Source organism: Crassostrea angulata, unplaced genomic scaffold (assembly GCF_025612915.1).
Source record: "Crassostrea angulata isolate pt1a10 unplaced genomic scaffold, ASM2561291v2 HiC_scaffold_127, whole genome shotgun sequence".
NCBI lineage: Eukaryota > Metazoa > Mollusca > Bivalvia > Ostreida > Ostreidae > Magallana > Magallana angulata.
This window is the reverse complement of record NW_026441682.1, coordinates 295,009-321,394: the sequence shown is the minus strand read 5'-3', so window position 1 is coordinate 321,394 and position 26,386 is coordinate 295,009. Positions and strand designations below refer to the sequence as shown.

The 26,386-nt window shown below is 32.4% G+C and overlaps 2 protein-coding genes across 2 annotated transcripts in view; both read left to right on the top strand.

Annotated features, from left to right (window-relative positions):
* Window positions 1-980, top strand: part of LOC128169406 (uncharacterized) — a 127,546-nt gene extending 126,566 nt beyond the window's left edge. Inside the window, exons 11-12 of the mRNA XM_052835556.1 lie at window positions 386-763; window positions 862-980. Coding sequence (XP_052691516.1) covers window positions 386-763; window positions 862-974 — 491 coding nt within the window. The 3' untranslated portion in view covers window positions 975-980. The remainder of the gene's footprint in view (window positions 1-385; window positions 764-861) is intronic.
* A 21,386-nt stretch (window positions 981-22,366) lies between these two features.
* LOC128169424 (olfactory receptor 52B6-like) lies at window positions 22,367-24,266 on the top strand. Its single transcript, XM_052835574.1, has 2 exons — window positions 22,367-22,566; window positions 22,811-24,266. The coding sequence occupies exon 2, from the start codon at window positions 22,843-22,845 to the stop codon at window positions 23,719-23,721; it is 879 nt and encodes a 292-aa protein (XP_052691534.1). The 5' UTR covers window positions 22,367-22,566; window positions 22,811-22,842; the 3' UTR covers window positions 23,722-24,266.
* The last annotated feature ends 2,120 nt before the right edge of the window (window positions 24,267-26,386 follow it).

Here is a 26,386-nt window from a genome sequence, read left to right as displayed (position 1 = left end):
AAATGGGAAACTTGTCTTTAAATAGGCACTAAACGTTTGTAGAAAAATTCATATGTCCCAGAGAAAGGGGGGGTTCCGACCCCCGGAACCCCCCCTCTGGATCCGCCAATGGATTATATTAATAAAATTCTGAATTGGAAATTTATTTTACATGTATATTTTAATCTGTTTTATTTGTTAAATTAGTTTCATTTTGAGAAACATATTTCCTTAAAGCTTGTCTCTCTGTTTGTCATTTTATTCAATTGTTATAAAAAGGATCAGCAAAACTAATGTGTGATATTGTTTGAGTAATTATGAGTCATGTTCATGCAGCTTTAATATTCCAATGCACCACTTTTCTGATTTTTTAAAATAATATTTAACAATTAAAAATTTGTTGTAGGTATCAGAAAAAAAAATGTTTCTGAGAAATCTTCACTGAAAAATACAACACTTGGCCAGATAGAAAACATACCAATGGTTGAAAAAAATGGCGAGGGCATTGATGCAAATGTAGATAAAATCGATTTTGAAAAGTTTGCTATTTTAAAAATAAAAGAAGCTGTGAATGAGTTATTAAATGAAAAAGATTTGCGCCCGCGAATAACCTTTTTAGATTTTGCAGGACAAAGTATGTACTATGCTTTTCACCAAATATTTCTTCGTCCTAAATCATGTTCTATATTGGTTGTGGATATGACGAAAAGTCTCTATGACAAAGTTAGTGATCAGGATGAAAATGAAAAGGAATATAGCCAATTTGCCTCATGGAGTTACAAAGGTAATGAACTAATATAACCTTTGTTTAGTTATGCGATGAGTGAATTCAACATGAATTTAACTATAGGCAATATTTTAATATATTTGTATCTTTTGTAGACTATTTCAAATTTTGGTTGAAGTCTATTGACAGTTTTAGTGATACCGAGTCTCCAGTAATAATTGTAGGCACTCATGCAGATAAATTATCAAAAAAAGTAAGTAAAAACTAAAGACACGATTTTCAATATGCGTTAGTACCTGTAAGTTGTGGGAAACCTGTGTTCGATATATTATTTTTTGTTTAATATTTTATAAGAATTATACCTAACTTAATTTACTTAAATACACGTTTTGTTATAATATTAATCAAAATAAACAACAGAACATAACTTTTGAAAAATCTGATTTTAAACCGAAATAAATTTACACTTTGAAATCGATTTTTATGATATTTTACGTTGAGATAAGGAATATAGCTTGAACAGCGTTTTTTGCTGTCTGAAAAAAAGGCTTAAGTTTTGGATGCGTAGAAAAATTGAAAATTGGTTAAGAACCATACCGTTGATAGATTTTTTTTTTATTCAAAGCAATCTGTAACATTAAAATCGTGAAATAAACCCCTGCCCTTACTGCATTTTTTCTTTTTGATATAATCACATACTTAAACAGTTTATTTTTACAGTTTGTTGGTGTGTTATTACTATTTTCTTCTAGGGAGGGGTTGAAATGTTTTTAGAAAGAAATGAAACCACGCTTGACCTTTGTAAATAATGATGAATAAATATTCATTTTGATAAATTGTGTTTTAAACGGTGATAAAAGAATCGGTTAAAAGTCTACTTTTTTCATATCAGATGTGAAAAGTAACCAGTCTGGAGAAGGGTGTTTATCAAACGAATGAGAAATGACACATATTCATGACTTTTGTCGCTAATATATACATAGAAATACCTTTTGTAGGAAAAAAGTGATAGAAAGATCATAGTTTTGGGAATATTTATTTTGAAATCGTCATTTTGAACAATCTGAGTGTCGCATATTTAAAGTCTAGCTAGCTATCTAAAACGAATTTTAAATTTCAATTTTCTCTTTAAAAGGATTATTGATTTAAAAAGACCCACTTCTACCAAATGAATATTGTTACCATAATCATTGGTTTATACTTGGCAAATGAGATGTTTTTCGTCGGTTGACCTATTTTCTGTCCGTCAGGTCAAGTTATAACTTTGTTCGCTGGCTGTTCTCTTCAGTTAAAACAGTCGTTTAAAAGTATGTCAAGCAACCCTAGACCATCTTGTTCTTTTTTTTTCTAATCTCTCGTAATACATTCGTAACAGACACCAGATCCTGTGTGCCAAGTTAATTCGTTTTAAAAATATCGATTGAAACAAAAAATATTTAGCACTTTCAAATCAATTAAAGCAAAAAATCAAAATAACAAATTTCTTTACATTATTCTTTTTAAAAAAATCCACAATACTTTTAGGCCATATGCATTGTATTGATACATTTGCAATTTGCGTTTCTTTAATTTCATGTTTAACATATGTATGTCATTAATTTCTGAGTTTCAAACAATCAATAATAACTCTAACTCATGATTATTTAATAAAGAATAATTTAAGACATTCGTAAATTAAATATATACCTATCAATTCATCCTTTTCTACTTTTTCTTTATATTTTGTATTGCAGGAATGTCGCAAATTTCTTAAGAGTCTCAATGAACTCTTTGATAATTGGTCTCATTCTGGTCTTAGAAGACATCTTAATGAAGACCGAATGTATACAATAGGTTTTCCGGATTCAGGATCAGAATTGGAGGATTTAAAGGACCTAAAAAAATGCATTGCTAATATTGTGAATTGCCCTCGTTATTCGAAAGAAAATATTCGACCTGTCTGGGCATTATTTGAACATATATTAAATAAAATGAAAGAAACTGAAAAAGTAATTCCACGGAAAACATTATCAGATTACAGTGACCAATTAAGCGCTGAGGAATTTAGGATAGACGAGTCAGAAATTTCTAAAATGTTGGTCTTTTTTCACAGAGTTGGTGTTCTGTTATACTTTGATAAAGATGGCTTGAAGGAAAAGATTATTCTTGATATCCAGTGGCTCCTTGATGCATTTAAGTGTATCATTGAATACCCTGTCAGACCAGAGGAAAACGATATGAAGCGTAGGCATTTTTGTCGCACTGGTGAATTAGACAGTGTAGAACTTGATAGAATTTGGCATATCCAGGGAAAAGATTATCTGAAGCACAAAACGACAATAATAGCATACATGCAACAGCTGGGATTATTGATGCAATTAAAAGAATTGCATTCCATTGACTCTACTGTGTATTATTTCCCTAGCATGAATAGTAAAAGGTTTGACAAGACTGGTGAGAACAATTCAAAGTCCTCTACTCTCTGCTTCAAGTTTGATGATGAAATGCAGCTTCAAATTAATATTTTTCATGGCGTAGTTTTAAAATGTTCCAAACTAAATAATTGGTCCATATTGACCGAAGGAGCGAAGAATAACATTTGTCTTTACCAAAATGCAGCATGTTTCTCTTTCCAAAAACATGTTGTGGTTTTATGCAATTGCAATTTTGAAATTCGGGTGCAGGTCTGGGCATCGCCAAATATATATGATGGAAGACTACTTAAAAAGATAAAACATTCAGTGGAGGATATTATACACGATGACGACCTCTCTTATGAAATTGGTTACAAATGTCGAAAAGATGTGCTCAATATTGAAGAAGACGTATCATTTATTTCCCAGAGTATGTTTCCTGTCTCTAATCATTTATGTGAAATATGTGATATTGATAAGAAACATGTAGTGGATAATGATATATGCTGGGTAGGTGTAAAATATTTCAGTCATTCTTTTTAAAGTTCTGATGTCATTTAAATCTTAATTTACTTTCCAATTCTGGAAATAGGTTGCTTTAGTTTGTTGAAATGCTAGATAATTTTAAATATTTTTTAGGAACTTGAAATGAATGATGAAAATCAAGGTAAGTAACAATATTGATATTTTCTCTAGAAGTATTAGTTACAATTGTATATTTCATTTACATGTATGATATCAGACATATATTATAAATTAACTTCGAAATGTGAATGAAATGGTTTAATGTAACTAGCTACGAGATAAATAAATCAGAATGTAAACTTTGTTTTCGATTATGCGCACTGAAGCTAGTGTGGAAGCTGTTTATGGAATACGTTCTTATACACCTATCTGATCCTGAAAAAAAATGAAATCAACACATATCCAAACAAGAGCATCGCAAGGCGTGTTATCACCTTGTGACATGACATATCATGGAGGGGAATTGGGGGGGGGGGGTGCATACACGCAAGAAAGCCGAAATAAAGCCTATGCATTGGGCGGGGGATAACGCTTACATAAAATTAATACTTCTTCTAATATGTTAAGTTATTTAAAGGCAAATTTATATATAATTCATAATAAAGTTCGGCTGAAGATATCGCCTTATCTTCACAATGTTTTAGAAATACAAACAATTCTCAAATCGCAGATTTGTTTTTTTAACTTTCATTTTAGATACTAAAACATCAGTATTATAATGTCCCACATACAATCCCTGTCTTAAATGTTATTAGGGTATACATAGTGATAACGAAGAGATTAAGTGAATTTGATAGGTAGTATATATAAATTGAAATCAGTCAGTCTACGGTAACAATGTGTTTTGAAATGCTTTAATTACTTATGAAATTTAGTGTGCTTATTTGCAACAGTTTTGTTCAGATTAACTTTGTCCCTTAACACTGTATGCTTATAAACATTATACAATAAACATTTTCAGACGTTTTATTTATAATGTGTTTTCCAAGAAGCGGTTTAAAAGAAGCAGTTTAGCTTATTTACAAGTAAAAATGATGATTTTAGATTTGACATATATTTGATCTGTCAGTAAGACTGTAAAGGAAATTTTTAGTTAAGTAATTTAACGACAAATTTTGAGTTAAGTAATTTAACGACAGAGTAGTATGAACATATATCGTACAACACGTGCTTATAAATTTGTTACCAATTGTGTTTTTGTTGGTAAAAATGTTGTAGGTAACTATTTTGAAAATCAATAGACATTCAAGTGTACGATAAATGGTTCTGCATCTATAGCGTATTACAATATATCTCTCAGTAAAGAGTTATACATTTTGTTCAACGACTGTTTAGAAATTCATTATCATTCTTGAAATATCTAACAGAACATGTTTCAGAGACCGACCCCTTATCTCCTTTTAAGGCCATTTAACAAACGTATGATGTTTGAATGTTGTTCAGTGCATTATTACATGTGGAGTTTCTTTTTCTCTTCCATGCTGCCTATTAGAATATTTATCCTTTTTGAGATGTAGGTGATCAACGCAACGAGTTCATATTCCGTTAATGTCGAGAGAAAAGTTGAAAGTTTCTGTAAAAAGCAGATTTTGAAAATCAATAACAAGGGTAACTGAAACAAATAGATAAAAATACATTGGTTTGTAGTACGATTTAACAAAATCCGAATGATTCTAACTACCAAATAATAAGAATCTTAACAATTCCAAGAAAAACTGAACAAAAAAACCCCAAAAGGTTCAAGAACGACTTAAGAATTATCGAATTTTTGTTTTTGTTTTTTAAACTACTTTCTTAACAAAAAAAAAAACGCGGAATAAATATTTTGAAATAAACAATTTTTTAACCCCAATGTATTTGCAATGCAAAGAGAATCCGTGATTTGAAAATGAATTTCAGTTTTAATTTCAGCTTGTTTCTTGCTTGTGTTATTAATAACAAATTATCGTCAGGAAAGAGTTATCAATAAAATAATTTCCCCTAATTTTAAGAGTCGGTCCCTTTTTCTGAGCTGAACTAAACTTTTTTTTATTTCACAACGATTGATAAACAAATTATACAGCTTATATTAATATCTCTCGTTGGCAAGGATGTTAGCGCGAGGGGGGTCATTGGTGTAGAAAACAAGCCGGGGTACCCGGAGAGAACCCACATGTTCAAGTGGGCAACCGCCATACACACTGTCGATCGCGGGTCGCAGCGCTGAAAGCGAGTGCATTGCCCACTACGCTACCTGGACACCTTTTTCTTGAAATCAAGTATAAGTTATCGTAAATATAAACATATTTAATCAACAACTGTACACGAATTATTGATCTGAAGAGATATCTAAATTATGAAAAGTTATATATATATGAAAATAATCACAACACCGAAATAAACTCAACTAGTTTCATTTTAAATCATCAGGAGTTTGAAAACATGTTGCTAAGTTGTGTAACTTAGCAACATGTTTTCAAACTCCTGATGATTTAAAATGAAACTAGTTGAGTTTATTTCGGTGTTGTGATTTTTTTCATATAATACTACGTGTGTGGATTTATACTATTTATTTTTGGAGTATATATATATATATATATATATATATATATATATATATATATATATATATATATATATATATATATATTTATATGTGTGTGTTCATATCTTATAGAAAAAAATACTTTGCCGCTGTCCCTTGAGGATTACCCGTGTGACAAAAATTACATCATTTCACAATGGAGAGGGAAAGATGTAGTATTTGGATCTAGAATTGGACTTCAAGGCACATGTTCATACGGGTGTGTCGGGTTTCTGGTAAAATCGAACGTCGATTCTACTGTACCCGTCACTGGTTTTCTCACTACTGCACATAGTGTAATCAAAGAATATGAGGAATTGTACGACGCGAACTGTATGCTATCAGAATATAAACAAAAACCTCATTGCATGATGGCCAAAAAGCCACAAGTTGTTGTTCAATATACCGATTTGAAATTTACAACCCCTGAGCCAGTGGGAGAAGTTGTCGAAGCATTCTGCGGAAACTATGTACCGCCTGGAAGCGACTGTGTCGTTGGAATGGATGCTGCTTTTGTAAAATCGTTCAATCCATACATGGGAGGTAAATCTGTTTTTAAAGTCATTTCATGCACATCTTTAACAATTTAATGCTATGGTTTGGTTTGCGATTTCAATGACATGTTATGAAATTCCAATGCAATGTTATGAGATTTGTATGCTACCCTAAGAGAAATAGAAATGAAGAGCTTTATGATATGGTATGCTATGCTATGCTATGGTATGCTATGGAATTTGAACAAAAACGCTTCCATACACAGACGAGCTCCACACTTTTGGAAGTTAAATGATGAAAAGCCAAAGTAAACCACTAATCTGCAATGTGAGCATTTATTCTTCAAAAGAAAAACCATTTAAAACCCAGTTATAATCATGTATGTTATGCTATGATATGCTATGATATGAAATGATATGGCGAATGAGATTCTATGAGATTGTATGATTATGTATAAGATTCCAATGCTATACTATGAGATTTAAATGCTATGCTATTATATGCTATGGTGTATGTTGTAAAAGATATGCTTGATCTGACTGTACTTAATTATTGGGAAAAACAGTTTACAGATGAAATCAATCATACTATGACGATTTTAGAAAAATAATATTTTTTTTCTTTCCTGAAGTTTTGCACTGCGCAGCACTATTAAGTTCTATTTTATAGTCGTCCTGACCAAAAGTAAGGAAAATAGTAACAATGGCATTACACAGAATATTAACTTATAAAAGACGCTAAAATAATACATGGTTTTATCTGTACGGACATATAATATATATTTTTTAATAATTCAAAGCAGCACTCTTAAGGTCGAATATCTAATCGCACCGACCAGAAAGTAAGGAATATGTCGAATATGAAATTAAAAAAATGACAAGTCATCATCAATGCTCAAAAGTAAAGAAAATAGTGATTGTTTTATGAACGAACACATTGAACTACGTAGGTCAATCAAAAATGAAAACAAAGTTAACATAACTATGTTATTTAACGTCATAATATTACCTAATGAAGTAGACATAATTTAGCAATTTACTTGGGGTTTACTCAGGTTTTACTTTTTGAAAATTTGGGTCCACTCGGGGTTTACTTTTGGTTTACTCGGGGTTTACTTTGAAATTGCTTTTGAGGTCAACTGTGTGCACTGAAGTGTGAAGCAGACCCGTCTTTTATCTTACCACCCTACTGCCTGTAATTCCTACCCTTTGAATATTCCGAACACACATTTAGCGTTAAAAGTGGTTGTAGAGAGCGGCGGATTAATCAATATTACTAATTTATTTAACACATGTAAACCGTATTACAATCTACAGACACATTTTTTTTTTTACAGTTAATCACTTTTATTATGGTTGTTGTTGGAAATTATTTTTAAAGGATTTTTAAATATTTTCCCCCTAGTGTTTTAATGTACAAAGATGTGTCTGACATCGGGAAGTTTATCTTAATCGATTTTCTAAACGAGCTTCAACTCATATATAAGAATGTTTTTTACAATTTTGAGTTAAATTGAAAGAAATGTTGTTTTTTTTTAAAGTGCTGCTGATTTGTTGAAATTATACTTATTTATTTAATGAAAACCAATAAACAGAGTAAAGATAATTAGATGTTTAAGGTAAATTCAATTTTCAATTGATTTTCTGTTGGTGTTGTTTTCGGTAAAACAGCTTTGCTGATGCTACATTTCTGTACGTTAAAATGTAGCTTTGTAGGAATAGGTTATAAGAAAGAACATGCTTTTGAAATTTTACACACAAAAAATGTTATCCTCGAGGTTATTTCTTCTTCGAAAGACAGATATTTGTCTTGCTTAGTTGACCGAATGGTTAGAGCGGTGACCGAACACTGCAAGGAGAGTGCGTCCCATAGGTCATGAGTTCAAGTCTGGCCGGGGTGGAGGTTTAGCTCAAATTTATTAATTGTCATTACTTAAATAAAACCTTTATATAGAGTTTTCTTTTAAGCTTAACAACTATTTTGAGTTGGTCAGACATGACTTTATGTTAGCGTTATTTAAAAATTATTCAAACCTATACACTGTTTCATTATTCAGTTTTTTGGTTTTGATTTTTTATTGATAAATTGACTTTTCCAATGATTGTAGAAATTCGTGCAGATGATTCCACTCTCACGTTTGATGGAACCACAGAAGTCATTAAAAGAAACAAACTTACTGGGAACACATATGGGGTGTTAATAAGCGACAAATTGAGCGCCATTGTTCAGAGTTCAGAGAAAGTAGCAGGATTTTTTGTCTTCAACGACTGCTTTGGAGTTCGTAGTATGAATGAAAACAAACCCTTTTTCAGTAAAGGAGAATCTGGATCTGCTGTGTATGTAAAAGGAAAAAATAATATCTTGATGCCTCTTGGAATTGCATTCGCTTGTCAAGCAGATGGAGTGACGTACGTATGTAGGATAGACAAAATAATTCAAGCTTTTAATGTATCAATATATCAGGTGGAAGATGAAGAAGATATGGAAACGGAGGAGTATTCATAGGAATTAGCTGTACCATTCATTCAGTACCATTCAGTCAACTAAATGTCAACTGAAGGGCAAGGCTATGTCATTCAGTTATATTAAGTTATCTTACCTTTATTTTTTTTAGTTAAGAATACTTTTATGTATACATTGCATTTAAAGAACTGGGCACGGTAAACAGCAAAATCGGCCTAGTTTTCAAAGTTGATGAAATTTTAAGTAAAATGTATATATAAAAACATGTATAAGTATTTGTATTTAAATATGTGTAATAAATTGAAAAGACTTTAAGAAAATTAATTTACCTGATGACTTTACACATGACTTTATACGTGGCGTTACAGTTCGCATCGTCCCATTGTCCAAGTTTTTTAAACTAATTGTTGTTGAAACAGTTCTGATCGCCCCCCAAAAAACAATATACAGTGGTATGTTCAACGTTATTGTTGACAAGCCAATCGTTTTAAATAGTTCGTGTAACGTGGGTGATCGTTCGTGTAACGTAAATAAAAACCAGAGTTGTATTTTTATTGAATCCGTTATTGTCGTGTGATATTTGATTTCGGGTTACAAAACGTACACGGAATGTGTATCTGCATAAATATTTATTCCACTTGTATGTAAAATAATTCTTTTCTAATGCATCATTTTCCTCTATACAGAAAGAAATGTTTCATGATATATTTAATATCAACTTTAAACAAGAGTTGGATATTTATAATTGTTACCAAAAAAAATTCCATTTGTACATGTTCTTTTTCGAATTATGCCCATGTCAGTTTATTCGTGAAGATCGTTTAGAAATGATTATGATGGGCATCGTTTATTCTTTCCTATCGTGTATCAATCGTATCCTATCGTGAGGGTATACTGTTCTATCGCGAGTTAATCCTATCCTGTCGTGCGTGTATACTGTTATATCGTGCGTTAATCCTATCATATATCGTGCATTAATCCTATTCTATCGTTTATCTTGTAAAAAATAACGTTGCAGGTACTGTACTTGTATCTCGCGTAAATAAGCGTGCGTAGGGGAATCGGATAACATAAACATCAATTCTATGTAAATATTTTTCTGTAGTTAATGCATTATCTTCATTTTTAGCTCACCTGAGCTCAAATTTCAAGTGAGCTATTCTGATCACATTTTGTCTGTCGTTCGTCTGTCTGTCCGTCTGTAAAGTGTTCACATTTTCAACATCTTCTCAAGAACCACCGGGCCAATTTCAACCAAACTTGGCAGAACGCATACTTAGCTTAAGGGGATTCAAAGTTGTGAAAATTAAGGACCATGCCCTTTTGCAAAGGGAGATAATTAGGAATTTATGGAAATTTCGAGAAATTTTCAAAAATCTTCTCCTCATGAACCATAAGACCAAGAAAGCTGAAACTTATGTGAAAGCATACTCAGGTAGTGCAGATACAGAGTTGTGAAAATCATGACCCCCGGGGTAAGTTTGGGCCACAAGGGGGGGGGGGGGGGGGGTTGGGGTTGGTTAAAGTTTAACATAGGAATATATAAAGCAAATATTTAAAAATCTTCTCCTCAGAAACTAATCGGCCAGGAAAGTTGAAACTTGTCTGGAAGCATCCTTATGTAGTGTAGATTCATAGTTGTGAAAATCATGACCCCCTGGGTAGGGTCAGGCCACAATGGGGGGTCGAAGTTTAACATAGGAATATAGAGTAAATCTTTAAAAATCTTCTTCTAAGAAACTAATCAGCCAGGAAAGCTGACTCTTGTGAGAAAACAGGTAGTGTAGATACAAAGTTGTGAAAATCATGACCCCCGGGAGTAGGGTGGGGCCACAATGGGGGGGGGGTCGAAATTTTACATAGGAATATACAGAGTAAATCTTTAAAAATCTTCTTCTCATTAACCTTAAGGCCAGGAAACCTGACACTTGTGTGGAAGCATTCTCAGGTAGTGTAGATTAAAAGTTGTGAAAATCATGACCCCCAGGGGTAGGGTGGGGCCACAATGGGGGGTCGAAGTTTAACATATGAATATATAGAGTAAATCTTTAAAAATCTTCTTCTCAGAAACTAATCAGCCAGGAAACCTGAAACTTGTGAGAACGCATCCTCAGGTAGTGTAGATACAAAGTTGTGAAAATCATGACCCCCTGGTGGTAGGGTTAGGCCAAAATGGGGGGTCGAAGTTTAACATAGGAATATACAGAGTGAATCTTCAAAAATCTTCTTCTCAGAAACTAATTAGCCAGGAAAGCTAAACCTTGTGAGAAAACAGGTAGTGTAGATACAAAGTTGTGAAAATCATGACCCCCCGGGAGTAGGGTGGGGCCACAATGGGGGGGGGGTCGAAATTTTACATAGAAATATACAGAGTAAATCTTTAAAAATCTTCTTCTCATGAACCTTAAGGCCAGGAAACCTGAAACCTCAGCGCGGGGGTGTTAAGGAAGCATATGGATTCTGAGTTACATGTAATTTCGTGATATCAATTTTTTTTCAGAAATTAGTTTGTATTACGTAGATTTATACATTGATGACATCATGATTATAAGTTGAATGTCGTGTGAATTTGATCGGAAAGCATTGTAAACATATTCAAAACATAACTAATCTAAGAACTCTAATAAAATATTGTGGTGTGATTTATTGAGAATGGGACATAAAAATACTAGGAGAGATGTTAGTTTTATCAGTCATTCGCTAAAAGGTATGTAAATTTGCTTTTATTTCTCGGCCAGGCTTTCCTCTGTCGTTGTTTACGATATAAAAATCCGACTAGAACAACACTACCCCGCATATATTGAACTTTGAATTTTATATGTATCGTTAGTTTGATCAATGCTTAAAATGAAAAGTGCTGCTAGAATCCCATGTTGTGTGTTGTTTTGATGCAACTTGCCGTTTTCCGTGCAAACTTTATAAAAGTTGGGAAGGTTTTACGAGAACTGGATGAATAACTATTGAATTAAGAAAAACATAGGATTCTAGCAGCAGTTTTGATTAAAATGAGATGTTTTGCCTTCACTTGGTATGTTTATTTTATTTTGGAAACCGCGGGGTAGTGTTTTTCTATCTCATTTTATGTTAAGGAATATACGTAAGCTATTTATAGTTGTCACGTGATAATGCACCAATGTGGCAGTAATGTACTACCCGATTTTATTGCACTTACATCTATATCAAAGGATAATACTAAGTTTTTGATCGTATTCAAAATAGTTATTTAATTTCACGATTTTAAATATAACAGTCAAAATAAGACGCTAAATTGCCCATATGCTTCCTTAACACCCCCGCGAGGTAGTGTAGATTCAAAGTGAAAATAATGATCCCCAGGGGTAGGGTGGGGCAACAATGGGGGGGGGGCTATTTAAGTTTTACATAGGAATATATAGGGTTAATCTTTAAAAATTTTCTTCTCAGAAACTAATCAGCCAGATGATTCTTTATAATTGTTAAGACTTTGGCCCCAGGACAATTCTTTGGCCTCACAAGAAGGTTCAGAGTTTGATGTAGGTTTAAATCCCAAATATAAACTATTGTTAAGGATCTTTTTGAGAACTGCAATACTCAACATATTAAATGACTATAAAATCATCCTGTTAGAAAAGGGACTAATGATTATAAACATAAGAATATCCAGGGGGAAAATGGATTTTATTTATACAGGATCTACATATATTATTGTACATTATCCAGATAGTTGTATTATGACTCCATTAAGCTGATTTTATATCCATTGTTCCTCGGGTGAGCGATGTAGCCCATGGGCCTTTTGTTTTACACTTAATTTTCTTTGACATATGATATAAGTTAATATTCGTAATGGAAACAAAAAATATTTTGTGTTCGAATTCTATATTAATGTAATATTGTTTACTCATAAAAAAGGCAAACAGCGCATAGCTACTGTACATGCCGCTTTTCAATAAAACACAAGCATATTTTAGTACAAGTTAAAGCAACTCCTTTCATTAATCTTAAAAATTAATTTTGATTTATCGTGTTTAATGATGTAGAATCATTCGTCTGCGTGTTTAATCGTTATCGTTCGTGTATCGTAATAATTCAGGAAGTTAATGATCGTTCGAGCATCGTGCGATCGTTCGTGTATCGTGCGTGTCGTTTGCTACTACTGTATATAACTGTATACATCATCACCTATATAGTTTGGATTTTCTCACCTTCGGACGTGTTACGCAAGTTTTGCCTGCACCTTTGTCAACGCTTGATGTTCACAATTAGTGTGTAACAAATTAGCCCTTGTTATTGCGTGGACCCTGAGGTCCACGCAGAAAAGATATAAGCGAGGTTAAACCGGATGCTATGGGGAAAATTCAGCCTGCGCATGAGCTAGCCTGGTTCCTGTGCGTAATGGGTATAGCTCAGGGAACCAGGCAAGCACATGTTTATCTGAATCGGGATCGGGATTCCATGATATATGCACATATAAGTTCAAAGGCGCTGTAATTGTAAAGTTGTCGGTAAACACTACAGAAACAAAGTATTCTTTTTAAAGAAATAATCGGCATGTGATAAACTGTCAGTATTAGGTTATGTTATGCCGAAACTACAGCATGCATCAAATAGCATAATTTATAATGTTTTGTTGTTTTCCGAATACACATGTAGCTAACTTTACTTTTATAGAAGACAAGGCTAGAGTACTTCCCGATTAAAATTATTTAAGCATTTAAGTATGATTGAATAATTATGTGACTGTATATAGTAGATGATTGAATAATTATGTCCATGTATAAAAGTTTAAATCTCAAGAAAGATGCATCAAAATATGAAATTGATTTACACATTTAGCTGTCACTGCATAACGTAGTTACATGTAACAAAGTAGTGCGAAACGTAATGTGCGCAAAAATTAGAATTTGCCAAATGCCTGATACTATACATGCAATCTTCATAAATATAGATCATAATTATTTTAGAAGTATGAACCCTTTAAATTCTGAGATTAAAAGTCAACTATAGATATATATACGTAATAAAACGTACAAATTTAGTGGTTAAAAGCAGGGGGCTAGAGTCGGTGGAATCTGTGATAATTTTAAGGCTTTCACGTTTTCGTTGGAAACACATGCAAATGGTCCACGTATTGCAGTCCTTTTTTAAAGGACAGCAACTTGTCTATATTTATATAACCGAACACTGGTGATTGGACTTTATATTTTGCGTATTCTATAACTTTGACTATACTGATTGTACGTTATATATTATTCTCTTGACTATTGTGATTTGACTTTAATATTTAATTTCAGAATCAGTTTCCAATGTTTTTGTAAAGTAAATATCTTTATTTGGTGTATATTCCATGTTAATTGAATCACGAATAGTATGTGTCCATCAAAGACTATATTGCTTTAAAGGAAAGTCAGAGAGAGCCAACAGCTGCCATGTTTACATATTGCTGTGGTGTATTGTTTTAAGGTAATGTTCCTTTGATGATTGTAATACAATTCTTGCTGGTCAGTCTGTTTCCAATTTGAACATTATGTTTCCAGATTGGTACACAAATACCCTAAGGGGGTTAAGTTTAATGTAAACTAAACAATTAGACGAGAATGTATACATAAATCTGCTAATTGAAGTCAATAAGACCTTTGCTTAATCCATGTAGATGACAATAATTGGTCACGATACAGTGACCCTCCACCCTAATAAATATTTGTCGCAATCTTGGTTGACCCTAAGAACACTGATTAGTAGCGGGTTCTTGACTGACCAGCTTGACGCCATCATGGAGCATCGTAGTAACAAAGTAACAAGCTGGTGGCGCCCTATGACGGGGATTTTTAACAACCAATGAACATTCGTTTTACTTTGCTAGTTGCTTTTCCCCCAATAGCTTAAAACTACCAATTTCTCGCAAGTTAAGTTAAATCTGACACTCTCTTGAACCGGCAACATCTCTCTCTGACTTCCCCGAATTTGGACTGTGTATTTAGTTTGCTTTTTGTCAAATAAAACCACTATACATTCATTTAAGACTTTTTCTTAACGTGTATGTACACTAGTTACGTAATATTCGCGTGGTAGTGTTATACGTGTACAGACTGAGACGAACGGCAAAAGGTAAATGGAATCAATAAATAGTCATTTTTATCTTAAACATAATAAAACATAGGTAATCACAGATTACAAAGCTCACAGAGACGAGGCATTACCTTTAAGAGACCACCTTTATCATATCATATGAATAATAATCTTGGATAGTGTATTGTGGGTTGACACAATATCGTCTATCTTATTTTCAGAATTGTTGGATTATCATATGTTTATCTCAACTGGTATTGTAAGAATCAATATAAGTCAATACAGTAACATTAAATATGATATTGCATCCTATGATGCTATACAATATTTAGTCATATTAAGGATTACGTTTACATGTACTCAGGGGCGAAAAAAAATTCACTAATGGGAAGGAAAAACTACTTATTCTACATTATAGCCCCACTATTGTGGTGCTATTTGTCACTTTCAAATAACTAGGTCGATGACCTACTAGTGCCCTTTGAATGTTTTCCGAAAAAATTGTCCAAATTTGTCAAAATATTTCACCATTTTCAAAGTTTTCTTTATTTTGTAAATATTAATAATAATAAAACAATGTGTAGGTTGGGAAATGATGAAATACGAATAGCTTTACTAATTTTATATTTGACTGAATCGTTTTAAGCTCATATTTTAAGTTTAATTTAGTCCGAATTTCTTCTGTCAATTTCCACGGTTGTACCCATTTTTGATCGAGTTTTACAAAAAACTGATAGGAGCTCCGAACCATTAATTGCCTAAAACTGTTTTTGTTGTCTGTATTATGTTGACATTAACATTATATAAGGTTAATGATCAAAGTTCTAGATATTTTAGCTTGAATCGATTTTATGTATTTAAAAAAAAATTCCAATCGCCTGCCAGCCAGTGATATAAATATATAGACTAGTAAATACAACCATACATTATGTAAAATGATATGAAAAAACATATAGAAACTTACCTTTTGGAATTAAAATGCAACATAAAAGTTTTTAAGAGAATAAAGAAAATGAAAAAATTAGTCCGAATTTCCTCTTTTCTAATAGTATTCTACCTTTGTCGGAGCATATCTTCCTCAAATAAACACATCATGGATATCAATATCGATATTTGGTAATAACGTTGTTATTTTGTGTTTTTAAAATAACTTTGGACTTCAGATATTGAAGTTTGTAAAACATATTTTTTTGAAATCTCAAACCCTGAGTAAACGTAATCGTTAAATATCATATGATAAATAATATTCTGCATTATATAATAAAACAATGTGATAATGTTACATAAGACGGTGTATATTATATTGTATTGTATCACTGAATATGATACAGCATTATATAGTGTTATAAGCTATTGTATTTGATAAAATCAGCACATAAAGTACCGATCAGGCCCAACCTAACAGAAAGTAAACCCTAACTAAACTCTGGGTTTACTTTCTGGGTTTACTAGAGTGGACCCAGAGTAAACCCAGAGTAAACCCCAAGTGGACACAGATAGTAAACCCCGATCAGAAGTATACTCTAATAGCAGACGCTACATGTGTATTCGGAATATACAAGGAGGCGGGAATTATAGGCAGTAGGATGATAAGATAAAATACAGGTCCGCTTCACACTTCAGTGCGTATAGTTCACTCCAAAATGTTTCAGAAGTGAATTTGGCTTTTAAAAATTCTTAATATCATTATACGCGGTTTTGAACACATTTTGATAACACAGAGAAAGTAGCCGATTAAATGTTTATCTGTTCGTTACAATTTTGTAGCACTAAAACTAATGAAGAGTTGAAAAAAATATTTTATTTATTGTATAAATTCATATTTGCAACAATTAAATGACAATCGGAAAGTTAACTTGCATTTGCTTTTGCGATTAAATCTGTAGGCACCACATTTTGTAGTTATATGTAAACATTTTTCTTTATTTATAACGTTCAGTAAAAACAATTTTCAGAGTTTATATCTAATCTGTATGAAATAGATGCAATGAAAATAGTCTGGAATAATAGACGGACTTAAAAAAAGAATTAATGGCATGAATAATTTCTTCTCAATATGCTAATTTGAATAACTGTAAGCTACTGTACCAAAAAATGATGAAGCTAAAGTGAAAGGTAATTATTCATACTAAGAATTTAGTCTCATAATGAATTTATCAAATTTCATTTATTATTATCTATTTTAAAAAATTAACAAAATGACATAACAAAAAATCTTACAATTTTTTTTTCTTTGACGCAACGTCATTTCTTTATGACGTTATTTCTCTGTTTTATACAAAACGTCATAAGGACCCTTTTCTCATGGGCGCAATCATATATCAGTGTTTGATAAACCTCATTGTCATTTACATGTAGTTATCAGAAAGCACAGAAAGAGGGACATTTTACAACCGAGGAACTAGGTAATTTGCATTAAAACTTGTAAAATCGACTTTTGGTCTTGGATAAAAATAAAATAAAATATAACGTCTGTTATGGTTCCGAACACGTGATCTTTAGATGTGTTTATCCATTAAGCTATCCGCTCGATACTTTTAACAGGTATGCGCTCAAAATTATATATACTGTGAACTGAATAATTGTGATGTGATACAGTACACTACACTACATACCCGCAATGTTAAGATCCAAAGTGTTTAAAAAGATATATATGATTGGGGTGCACGGTGTATGGGTATGCGTTTCATGACTGGTTGACATGACATAATTTTTGATCACGAGAAATAAGTGCTGCTTGTTTACAATATGGCCGGATACCTTTGACTAAGACATAAAGACGCATGATCAAAGTCGTGTCGCAACCAGCTTATTTAAGATTTTAGACGGCGACCATTACTTTCATGTAAACAACGTACTATTGCACATTTTCCTTTTATTTTGAACATTATGTGGTAATAAAAAATCGATTGATTGTTGTAAAGTTTGGGAATATACATGAACGGAAGCTAATTAAAGCCAATCATGTAGGAAGAAACAGAGTGTCTAATTTTTTTTTTTAAAACTAGAATTGAACTCGTTGCAAGCAACGAGGACGTCTTCCGTAACAGCTTCAAGTTGAAATAGGATTATCAATCAGTCTAAACAAAACCACAGATATTGATAGATCATATTCACACGACCTTAACTTCTGACCAATCAGGGCTTAAGACAATCATTTGGAACACTTCAAAAGTTGACAGACATACAATCATGCCCCCTCTAGCTATCAAAAGAACCGTTTCTTTAGATAACCCCCGATATATGGTTTTTCAAATGAAAAGAAGGAGTGAAACAATATTGCTTCGTTTTTGAAAGAAATAGCAACAAAAGCTAACTTTACAAGCCAAACGCTTACAAACTACAGCGCCTTCAGATAATTTGTAACAAAAATGTTCCACCAACTGACTTTATGCAAATAAGCGGACATAAAAGCAACGCTAAGTTGTTTTTAAATTATAGCGAAAAATAATTAAATTCTACAGCTGGTATTTTTTTTATAAATAATTAAAAAAAACTGTCCTAGCAATACACACATCTCTAATATATGTGAAATTGATCTGCAAAACATTAACTTGCTATCTTGAAGACTGTATTAAGAGTTTTTGCGTATAATGCGGTACCCTATATGCAATATTTAGCCAAAAGTGACTACGTTCAACAGCGGGTATTTTTTAAAATAAATTATCAAAAATCAAAATCCTAGCAATATGCACAACTCTGATGTATGTACTACTGATCTGCAAAGGAACAGTCATATCTTGAAAACTTTAGGAGGATTTATTCGATGGTTGTGCGATTGTACCCTCTGGCCCAAGGGTGATTGAGGGATATTACTATCATAGAAACCAAAGGTCTAGAGGTTATAAAAACGTCGATATGACTAAAGGTCTGCAGCATATATAAACAACGTATAAATAATGATAACTCTATTGTAAAAAGAAACATTCCCTTATTTTTATTCATACACATTTAAAAGTACATATTAAAATATCATAATACTTCGTAATAAATGATAATTTCTGAAGAATGAAAATGCATGTGTTCACAAACGTTTTGGACACCCCTTGTTCATGTACATATGTAAACACGATTATATGGAATTCATCCAAACTTGAAATAAAATAGAAAAATAATACGATGAATGCATGTCTAGGGGTTTTAAAATACATTATCTTAAAATTTATGATAAATACTCTGAAAAAAGAAATAAGTGTATTTGATTAAAAAACAAGCACGACTCTTGAAGAATAACTCTTGTATGCTATCTAAAATCAATATTTTAATTGCCGATTTGTACATATGAAACATTAAATTGATACGCCAAAACAGTGTTAATATTTACTGGAGTGGTTTTGGTATTTCAATTGGAACACGCTGCTATTGGTTTAAAGGTTGTTTTTTGTTTTTTGGTTAATTTAATTTATGCCTGATTAAGTAAATCACAGTATGCACAATATAGTTAGCGTTGTTGTTGAACATTCAAAATGTCTTCAATAATATGATATTTTTACAGACTTAATAGACACATTTAGTGATAATTAAATATAAACTTAGTAGAGACGAATAACGGAATAATCGGTTATTTGCGATTCAAAAAACTGTCGGTTCGATTTGGCACGTTCTTCCCGGATTTCGATTCGATTCAGGTTTGTTTTTTTTATATTCTTAGATTAGTTATTGTTAATCACTCTCTGATTGGCTAGTCCGTTAAAGTAAACATTATACACGAAAATGGCAGGGTGTCTCCAAGGGGGAATAAGCTATATACAATTTGATGTGCAATGACACAAAGAGCAAGAATAAATTATATGGTTTAGAGATGAGGATCTAAGAAGTTAACAAAATATACAGTGTATCATCATTTCCTATTTCATAAAATGGGGGGGGGGGGGTTAAAGACAACACCTGGGGGTCATGTTCTTTACATCTTTTGATGCATCATGATGACATTAGAAGATATTTTGTATTTTCCTCTTTCATGTGGTCAGAACAGTCCCATAAGCTCATACATGTAGCCTACATTGTATTTGATACATTATAATACATTAAGAAAGAAATACTCCTTCCTTCCTAATATTATAACTCATAAAGAAATGATAAGTGTCTACAATGTCTTACTTACATCTAATACACACATTTAATAGGAAATTGTTTATTCAGGGTAGTATGGCTTAGTCTTATTTTAAATTACATTAAAAAATTGTCAAATATGGATCTTGGAAACCCCACCTGCAAACAAACTAAAATACAAACTGTTCTCCTCCCTCCCCCTTAGTTGTCGAATGATCTATTAAAATCAAAATATAATTTGGGGTCTAAAAACTTTTATAAAGTGGTAAAAAATGTGATTCTTAAAAAGAATTATATTACACCTTGCATATTTGACAAATGATCTATTGAGATATAATCAGAGGTCATATTTCTACCTTTGGATCAATAACTAGTATTCATTGACAAGTTAAAATTAATAACAAAAAATGATTCAAATTATAAATGTTTATACTCAACATTCACACCCCCCCCCCCCTCTAACCTGGTTCTAAAGATTCAGTATTCTTAATACATTGCTTACACCATTTGATGCATCATAATGACATTAGAAGATATTTTGTAGTTTCCTCTTTCATGTGGTCAGAACAGTTGATGCATTATAATACATTAAGAAAGAAATACGCCTTTGTTCCTTCCTATTTAAACTCATATAAAACGATAACTTTTTACAATTACTTACATGTAATACACAAATTTAATACGAAATTGTATAAGTCTGACAAATGAAAAAATAACTTTTGCAATTAAAATGACATAAACTTTAAAAATGCGATAGGATAGGTAACGATGATAAGCTTATTTTAAGATTAAACGAAGATGATACAGTATGCTGTCAAAGGGAGATCACTTATTTAGAAAGTGAAAGAAATACATATGTATGCTGGCGTCTCAATATATTGTCCTACTACATGTATTATGCTTACCTATATTTGTCAACATCATAATGATAATTCAATTAAAGCACAATAATGAATTCTTTTAGCTGATCATCACAAAAGAAATGTGTATTCATGTTAACTAATACTTTTCTGCATATGGAAAACGCATACATGTAAGTATACACCACGTGAAATCCATCTAATCGAAAAGCTGGGTAAAACTAGTATCCGCTAATGAGACCTGCAGACTTGCGTTGTGTACGTAACTTCAGACAAAAATTAGTTATTTGTAACGTGCATGTATTTTTGTGACCTATTCTTCAAAACCACTTGCACTATTTTATTAGGTAAATAACAGCTTTAAGGTGGTGAAAGACACCTGCATGTTGTGATGTATACTTCCTATTAAAATAAACAATAATGTATACATATAATATCTACCCCAAAAATAATGTTACCTAACATTGAAGCGCAATGGGTTTGAGCGTTTACATGTACATGTCTGTAAGAGCATTGGGGTCCAAGGTGTATTTTTGGTAAATTTACTATTGATATAAATTAATTTTCATGAGGGGGGGGGGGGGGAGGGGGGGTGTGCCCCTCACTCCCAACCTTCTCTAAATATATGCACACGATGATGTACATGTAGGTACACAGAAGCAAATCTAAAGACGGCAACCGCCGCCGGGAGGGGGCATAATTTAATTTTTAATTTTGTTTGTTTTATTATATAGACCATTATACCTTCTAAGACATGCATTGTTAGGATTATTGATTAACTGAAAATTCAATGCAAACAGTTCAACCTCAAATTGCACATAAAGTGCTGCTCATGTGTATTATCATATGGGAAGAGATCTCATCCTTCAGTTATGAAAATTATAATTTTTAAATGTATTACCGGAGTTTGCATGTGGCCTTCATTTTTAATTAAACTGGTACAAAACAGTGTTATTTAGGGGCAAACAAATGGTGCGGGTATTACTGTCTCATGACAGCATCTAGTTTTCTTTTTGTTTTGATTGTTTATTATTTTGACAAAGTATAAACGATCGTTTATTTACTTTGTAGCGTATAAGTTGACCTCATATTTGGTGTACTGGAAATTGCCTGATAACAGTGTGTTAGATAATGTAAGCTTTATATATATGCTCATACATTTCTCTCTTTGAAGAGTATACAAAGAGACACTGTTAGGTTCTCTTCAACCATGTCACGTGACGTACATGTTAATTTTAAACCGGATGGAGATAGAGAAAAAGATACTAACCCCACTATCATCACCCACAAAACCCATATCCTCTTAGCAGTACGCAATCTAATGTGTGAATATTAACTTTATATTGATGTACTTCTCTTTAAAGATTCTCATTCAGAACTGGGTTGAGTGGCAAGACAATTTTGATGTCGTTGGGTCCTGGTCATACACATCTAAGAAAGTAGACTTATCCTAGTATACTAGTGAGTGAAATATTCATTTATTTTCTAACAGTTTGTTTAAATTTACAATAGATGTTCAATGTGTATTTTTTTTTTTGGTCGGACGTTAAAGAGATGAGATATTACATTCCTTCCGATATCAGTCGTATTTACATTAGAATATACTATGCGTTTATGATATAACTTTATCGTAATTTACAGACAACATAGGAAACATATACTGATACTAGCAGTATTGCAGAAAAAAGTTTGATATTCGTTTTAGGTAAACTGTGCATCAGGAAAACACGCAGTACAATGGCCAATACGTATGTTGTTATTGCTGCATCCATTTTGTTCTGCATTGGATTAATTGGAAATTCTATCACCGTGTGTTTTGTTGCTGTATCCAAACGGCTGCACACTCCAACATACGTCCTGATTGGATGCCTAGCAGTGTCTGACGTACTCGCCTCCGTGACGCGATATGTTCAGATATTTGCAAAATTTATTTTTGAAGAATATTCACATAGATGTATATATGGGATATTCACCTTTTTATTTCTTCACTCGGCACGTTTCCATATGGTGTTAGTATCATATGTACGTTTTGTTTTCATTACAAATCCTCTCCACAGTTTGACACTGACTTGTAAACGAATTCTGTGGATGTCTTTTGCCGTTTGGATAAGCTCTGTTGTCGTTTCCATCGGATACGGAACAGTTGAAGTGCTAGTTTTAAAGAACATAATATCTGTCGAAACGCTTGCTTTGAATGAACTTGGGTTTGCTTTGTATGTTGATGGATTACCATTTATTATTGTAGTTGTTTTTAATGTTCGAAAGCTGTATTATCTGTATAACCAAACTGCTTTGGTTCGACGAACCAGAATAGCAAATTCGATGTCTGTGATGTTTTGGATTATTATCGTGATTTATCTCCTTAGCACAATATATCCTTTATTTTACACAATCGACTATGCCGTGTTAAAAGAAAGGTCACTTCTAAATAGAAGATTAGACTTTGTTCATAATATGTTTTCTGTTTCATTGCTTGTTAATAGTTGTTTGAATCCTTTGATATATTTCATGTTTTCACCTCCTGTCTTAAGACTTCTCTCCCGATTAAGAAAACGTTGTAATCATGGCACAGATCCACGCATAAGCAATCCTAGGTCGTGTCCACAAGTGGAATAGCATGGTAAACCATTCTTCCTTTACAATTTGATGTAATTTCTTGCTATTGTGATTTCCGAAATCAAATAAAATCGTTTTTGTTCTACATTAAGACTGGTGATATTTTAAGATTGTTAAATTTTGTTTCTGCCAATTTTATAGCTGGTAAGGTATGTAGCTTCCTGTCTGCAAATTGTGTAATGAACGACATTTGAACTACTTTTGTGTTTAAATTTTGCAATTAGACGTACTTTAAATCACGCTAATTTTGACTGTTTAAGCTTTTTTTTACGCGTAAATTGCAACGTCTAAACACGTATAGAATTGTAGTTCCGTCCTTTTTTTAAAACCAGAGCTATAAACCTATAGCTAGCAATTTTATATCCTTCGCAATATCGAACAATATATTTATTTTATTACAAATAATTTATATAACAATAATTTTAACTTTTAGTTTGAAAAAAGGGTAATTACGGAGTTAAATTGCGTATTTTTAAACCGCTATGTATCACTCTGTGTAAATTGTTAATGTAATTACATGTATTAATTATTTTTAGTCATTCACGTTTTAATTGTCATTTATAAATATAAAAGCAAGTTTTTTTGTACATTTACTTCAAATGTATATAATCTTGAGCATTAAAAAAATATACAGTTTATAAAAGAGCATCTTGTTTTTCTTATATCAATAACGGTCAACATATTTTAGTTATAACATTATATATCAGTGTTTGATAAACCCCATAGTCATTCAGTTAACAGAGAGCACAGAAAGATGTACAACCGAGGATTTAGGTAATTTGCACTAAAACTTGTAAATAGCAATCTGATCTAAGATAAAATAAATTTAAATAGAACATCCATAATGGATTTCGAATCCCAGATCTTTAAGTTTGCCTATTGAATAGCTATTCATTCGCTACTTTTAACAGGTATGCGCTCACAGTTATATAGACTGTCAATTGAATGAATGTGATGTGATGCAATGCAATGCACACCCGCATGATTTAGATCCACCGTGTTTATCAAATAAACGATATACTTGATTAGGGTGCACGGTGTATGGGTATACGTTTCATGACTGGTTGACACGACATAATTTTTGATGACGAGATGACGAGAAATAAGTGCTGTTTGTTAACAATGTGGCCGGATGCCGTTGAATAAGAAATAAAGCCGCGACGTCAAAGTCTTGTCGCAACGAGCTAGTTTAAGATGTTAGAAGGCGACCTTGACTTTTATGTAAACAACGTACTATTGCATATTCTCCTTTTATTTTGAACAAAATGGGGTAAAAAAATCGATTGATTGTTGTTAATTTAGGGAACACAGAAACGGAAAATAACTAAGGCCAATCATGTAGGAAGAAACAGAGTGACAAAAATATAAACAAAACTAGAGCCGAGCTCGTTATAATCAACGAGGAGGCCTCCGTTACAGCTTCAAGTCAAGAAAGGATTGTCAATCAGACTTAATAAAACTAGTCCTTTTCTCCTTGTCAAGATCAGATAGGTATTGATAAGTCATCTTTACACGACCTTAACTTCTGATTAATGAGGGCTATTGAAAATCATTTGGAACTCTTCAAAAAATGATAGACAAATGAATTCATGATAGTTTTCTATGTAACCGCCAACTGCAGAGAATTGAAGAGTTACATCTCTCATAAAACAGATAAAAACATGTTTGAGAAAAGTTGGGGGTACAGTTTATATTTAGATTGTTTGCAAATGTAGAAGTCATGGAAAGAAGACCTCCTATCGATACCTACATGTATCAGACCGTAACGAGTGTAAATGGACGCTTTAACAGACGACGAAATTAACATTTTGTACGAAAAGAAAATGCTTGGCAATGAAACTCCTGAAGCACTTACGTACACTCTCTGGTTGAATAATATCATTTAATTTGGTCTAAGAGTAGTGAAGAACATTACAATTTAGGATAGGGGACATCAAATTAAAAAAAAATCAGTTACTCTAGCATAAAATCAAGAACAAAGGAAAACATTGTGGACATTTGCAAAATGTTTTTGACTCGGAATGCAAAAGATCCGATTGATCTCTAAAAACTATATTCAACAAAAATGCCTCTAGGCGATTCGTTAGATGAGGACCCTTTCTAGCTATCAAAAGGAATCATCTCTTCAGCTGACTCTCGTAGCGATATATGATTTATGAAATGAAAAGTTGGAGGAAAAAAAACCTAGCTTCGTTTATGAAAGAGATGGCTACATCAGCTAAATTTAATAGCTAAACAACTCCAGCGCAAAAAAGTATCTCGTTCAGAAAATCCGTAATGAAAATGTTACACAAACTGACATTATGCAAATAAGCTGACATAAAAATGTACAGCCGGATTTAAATAGCCAAAAATGACTAAACTTTACAGGTGGTAATTTTTTCATAAATAATTAGAAATCACAGTCCAAGCAATATACACATCTCTAACATATGTGCTATTGATCTGCAAAGCATTTACTTGCTATCTTATAAACTGTAGGAAGAGTTATCCGTACAATACGGGTACCCTATATGCAATATTTAGCCAAAGATGACTACGTTCAACAACTGGTATTTTAAAAAAACCCATGAATTATCAAAAATCAAAATCCTAGCAATATGAACAGCTCTAATGTATGTACAATTGATTTGCAAGAACAACGTCATATCGTGAAAACTATAGG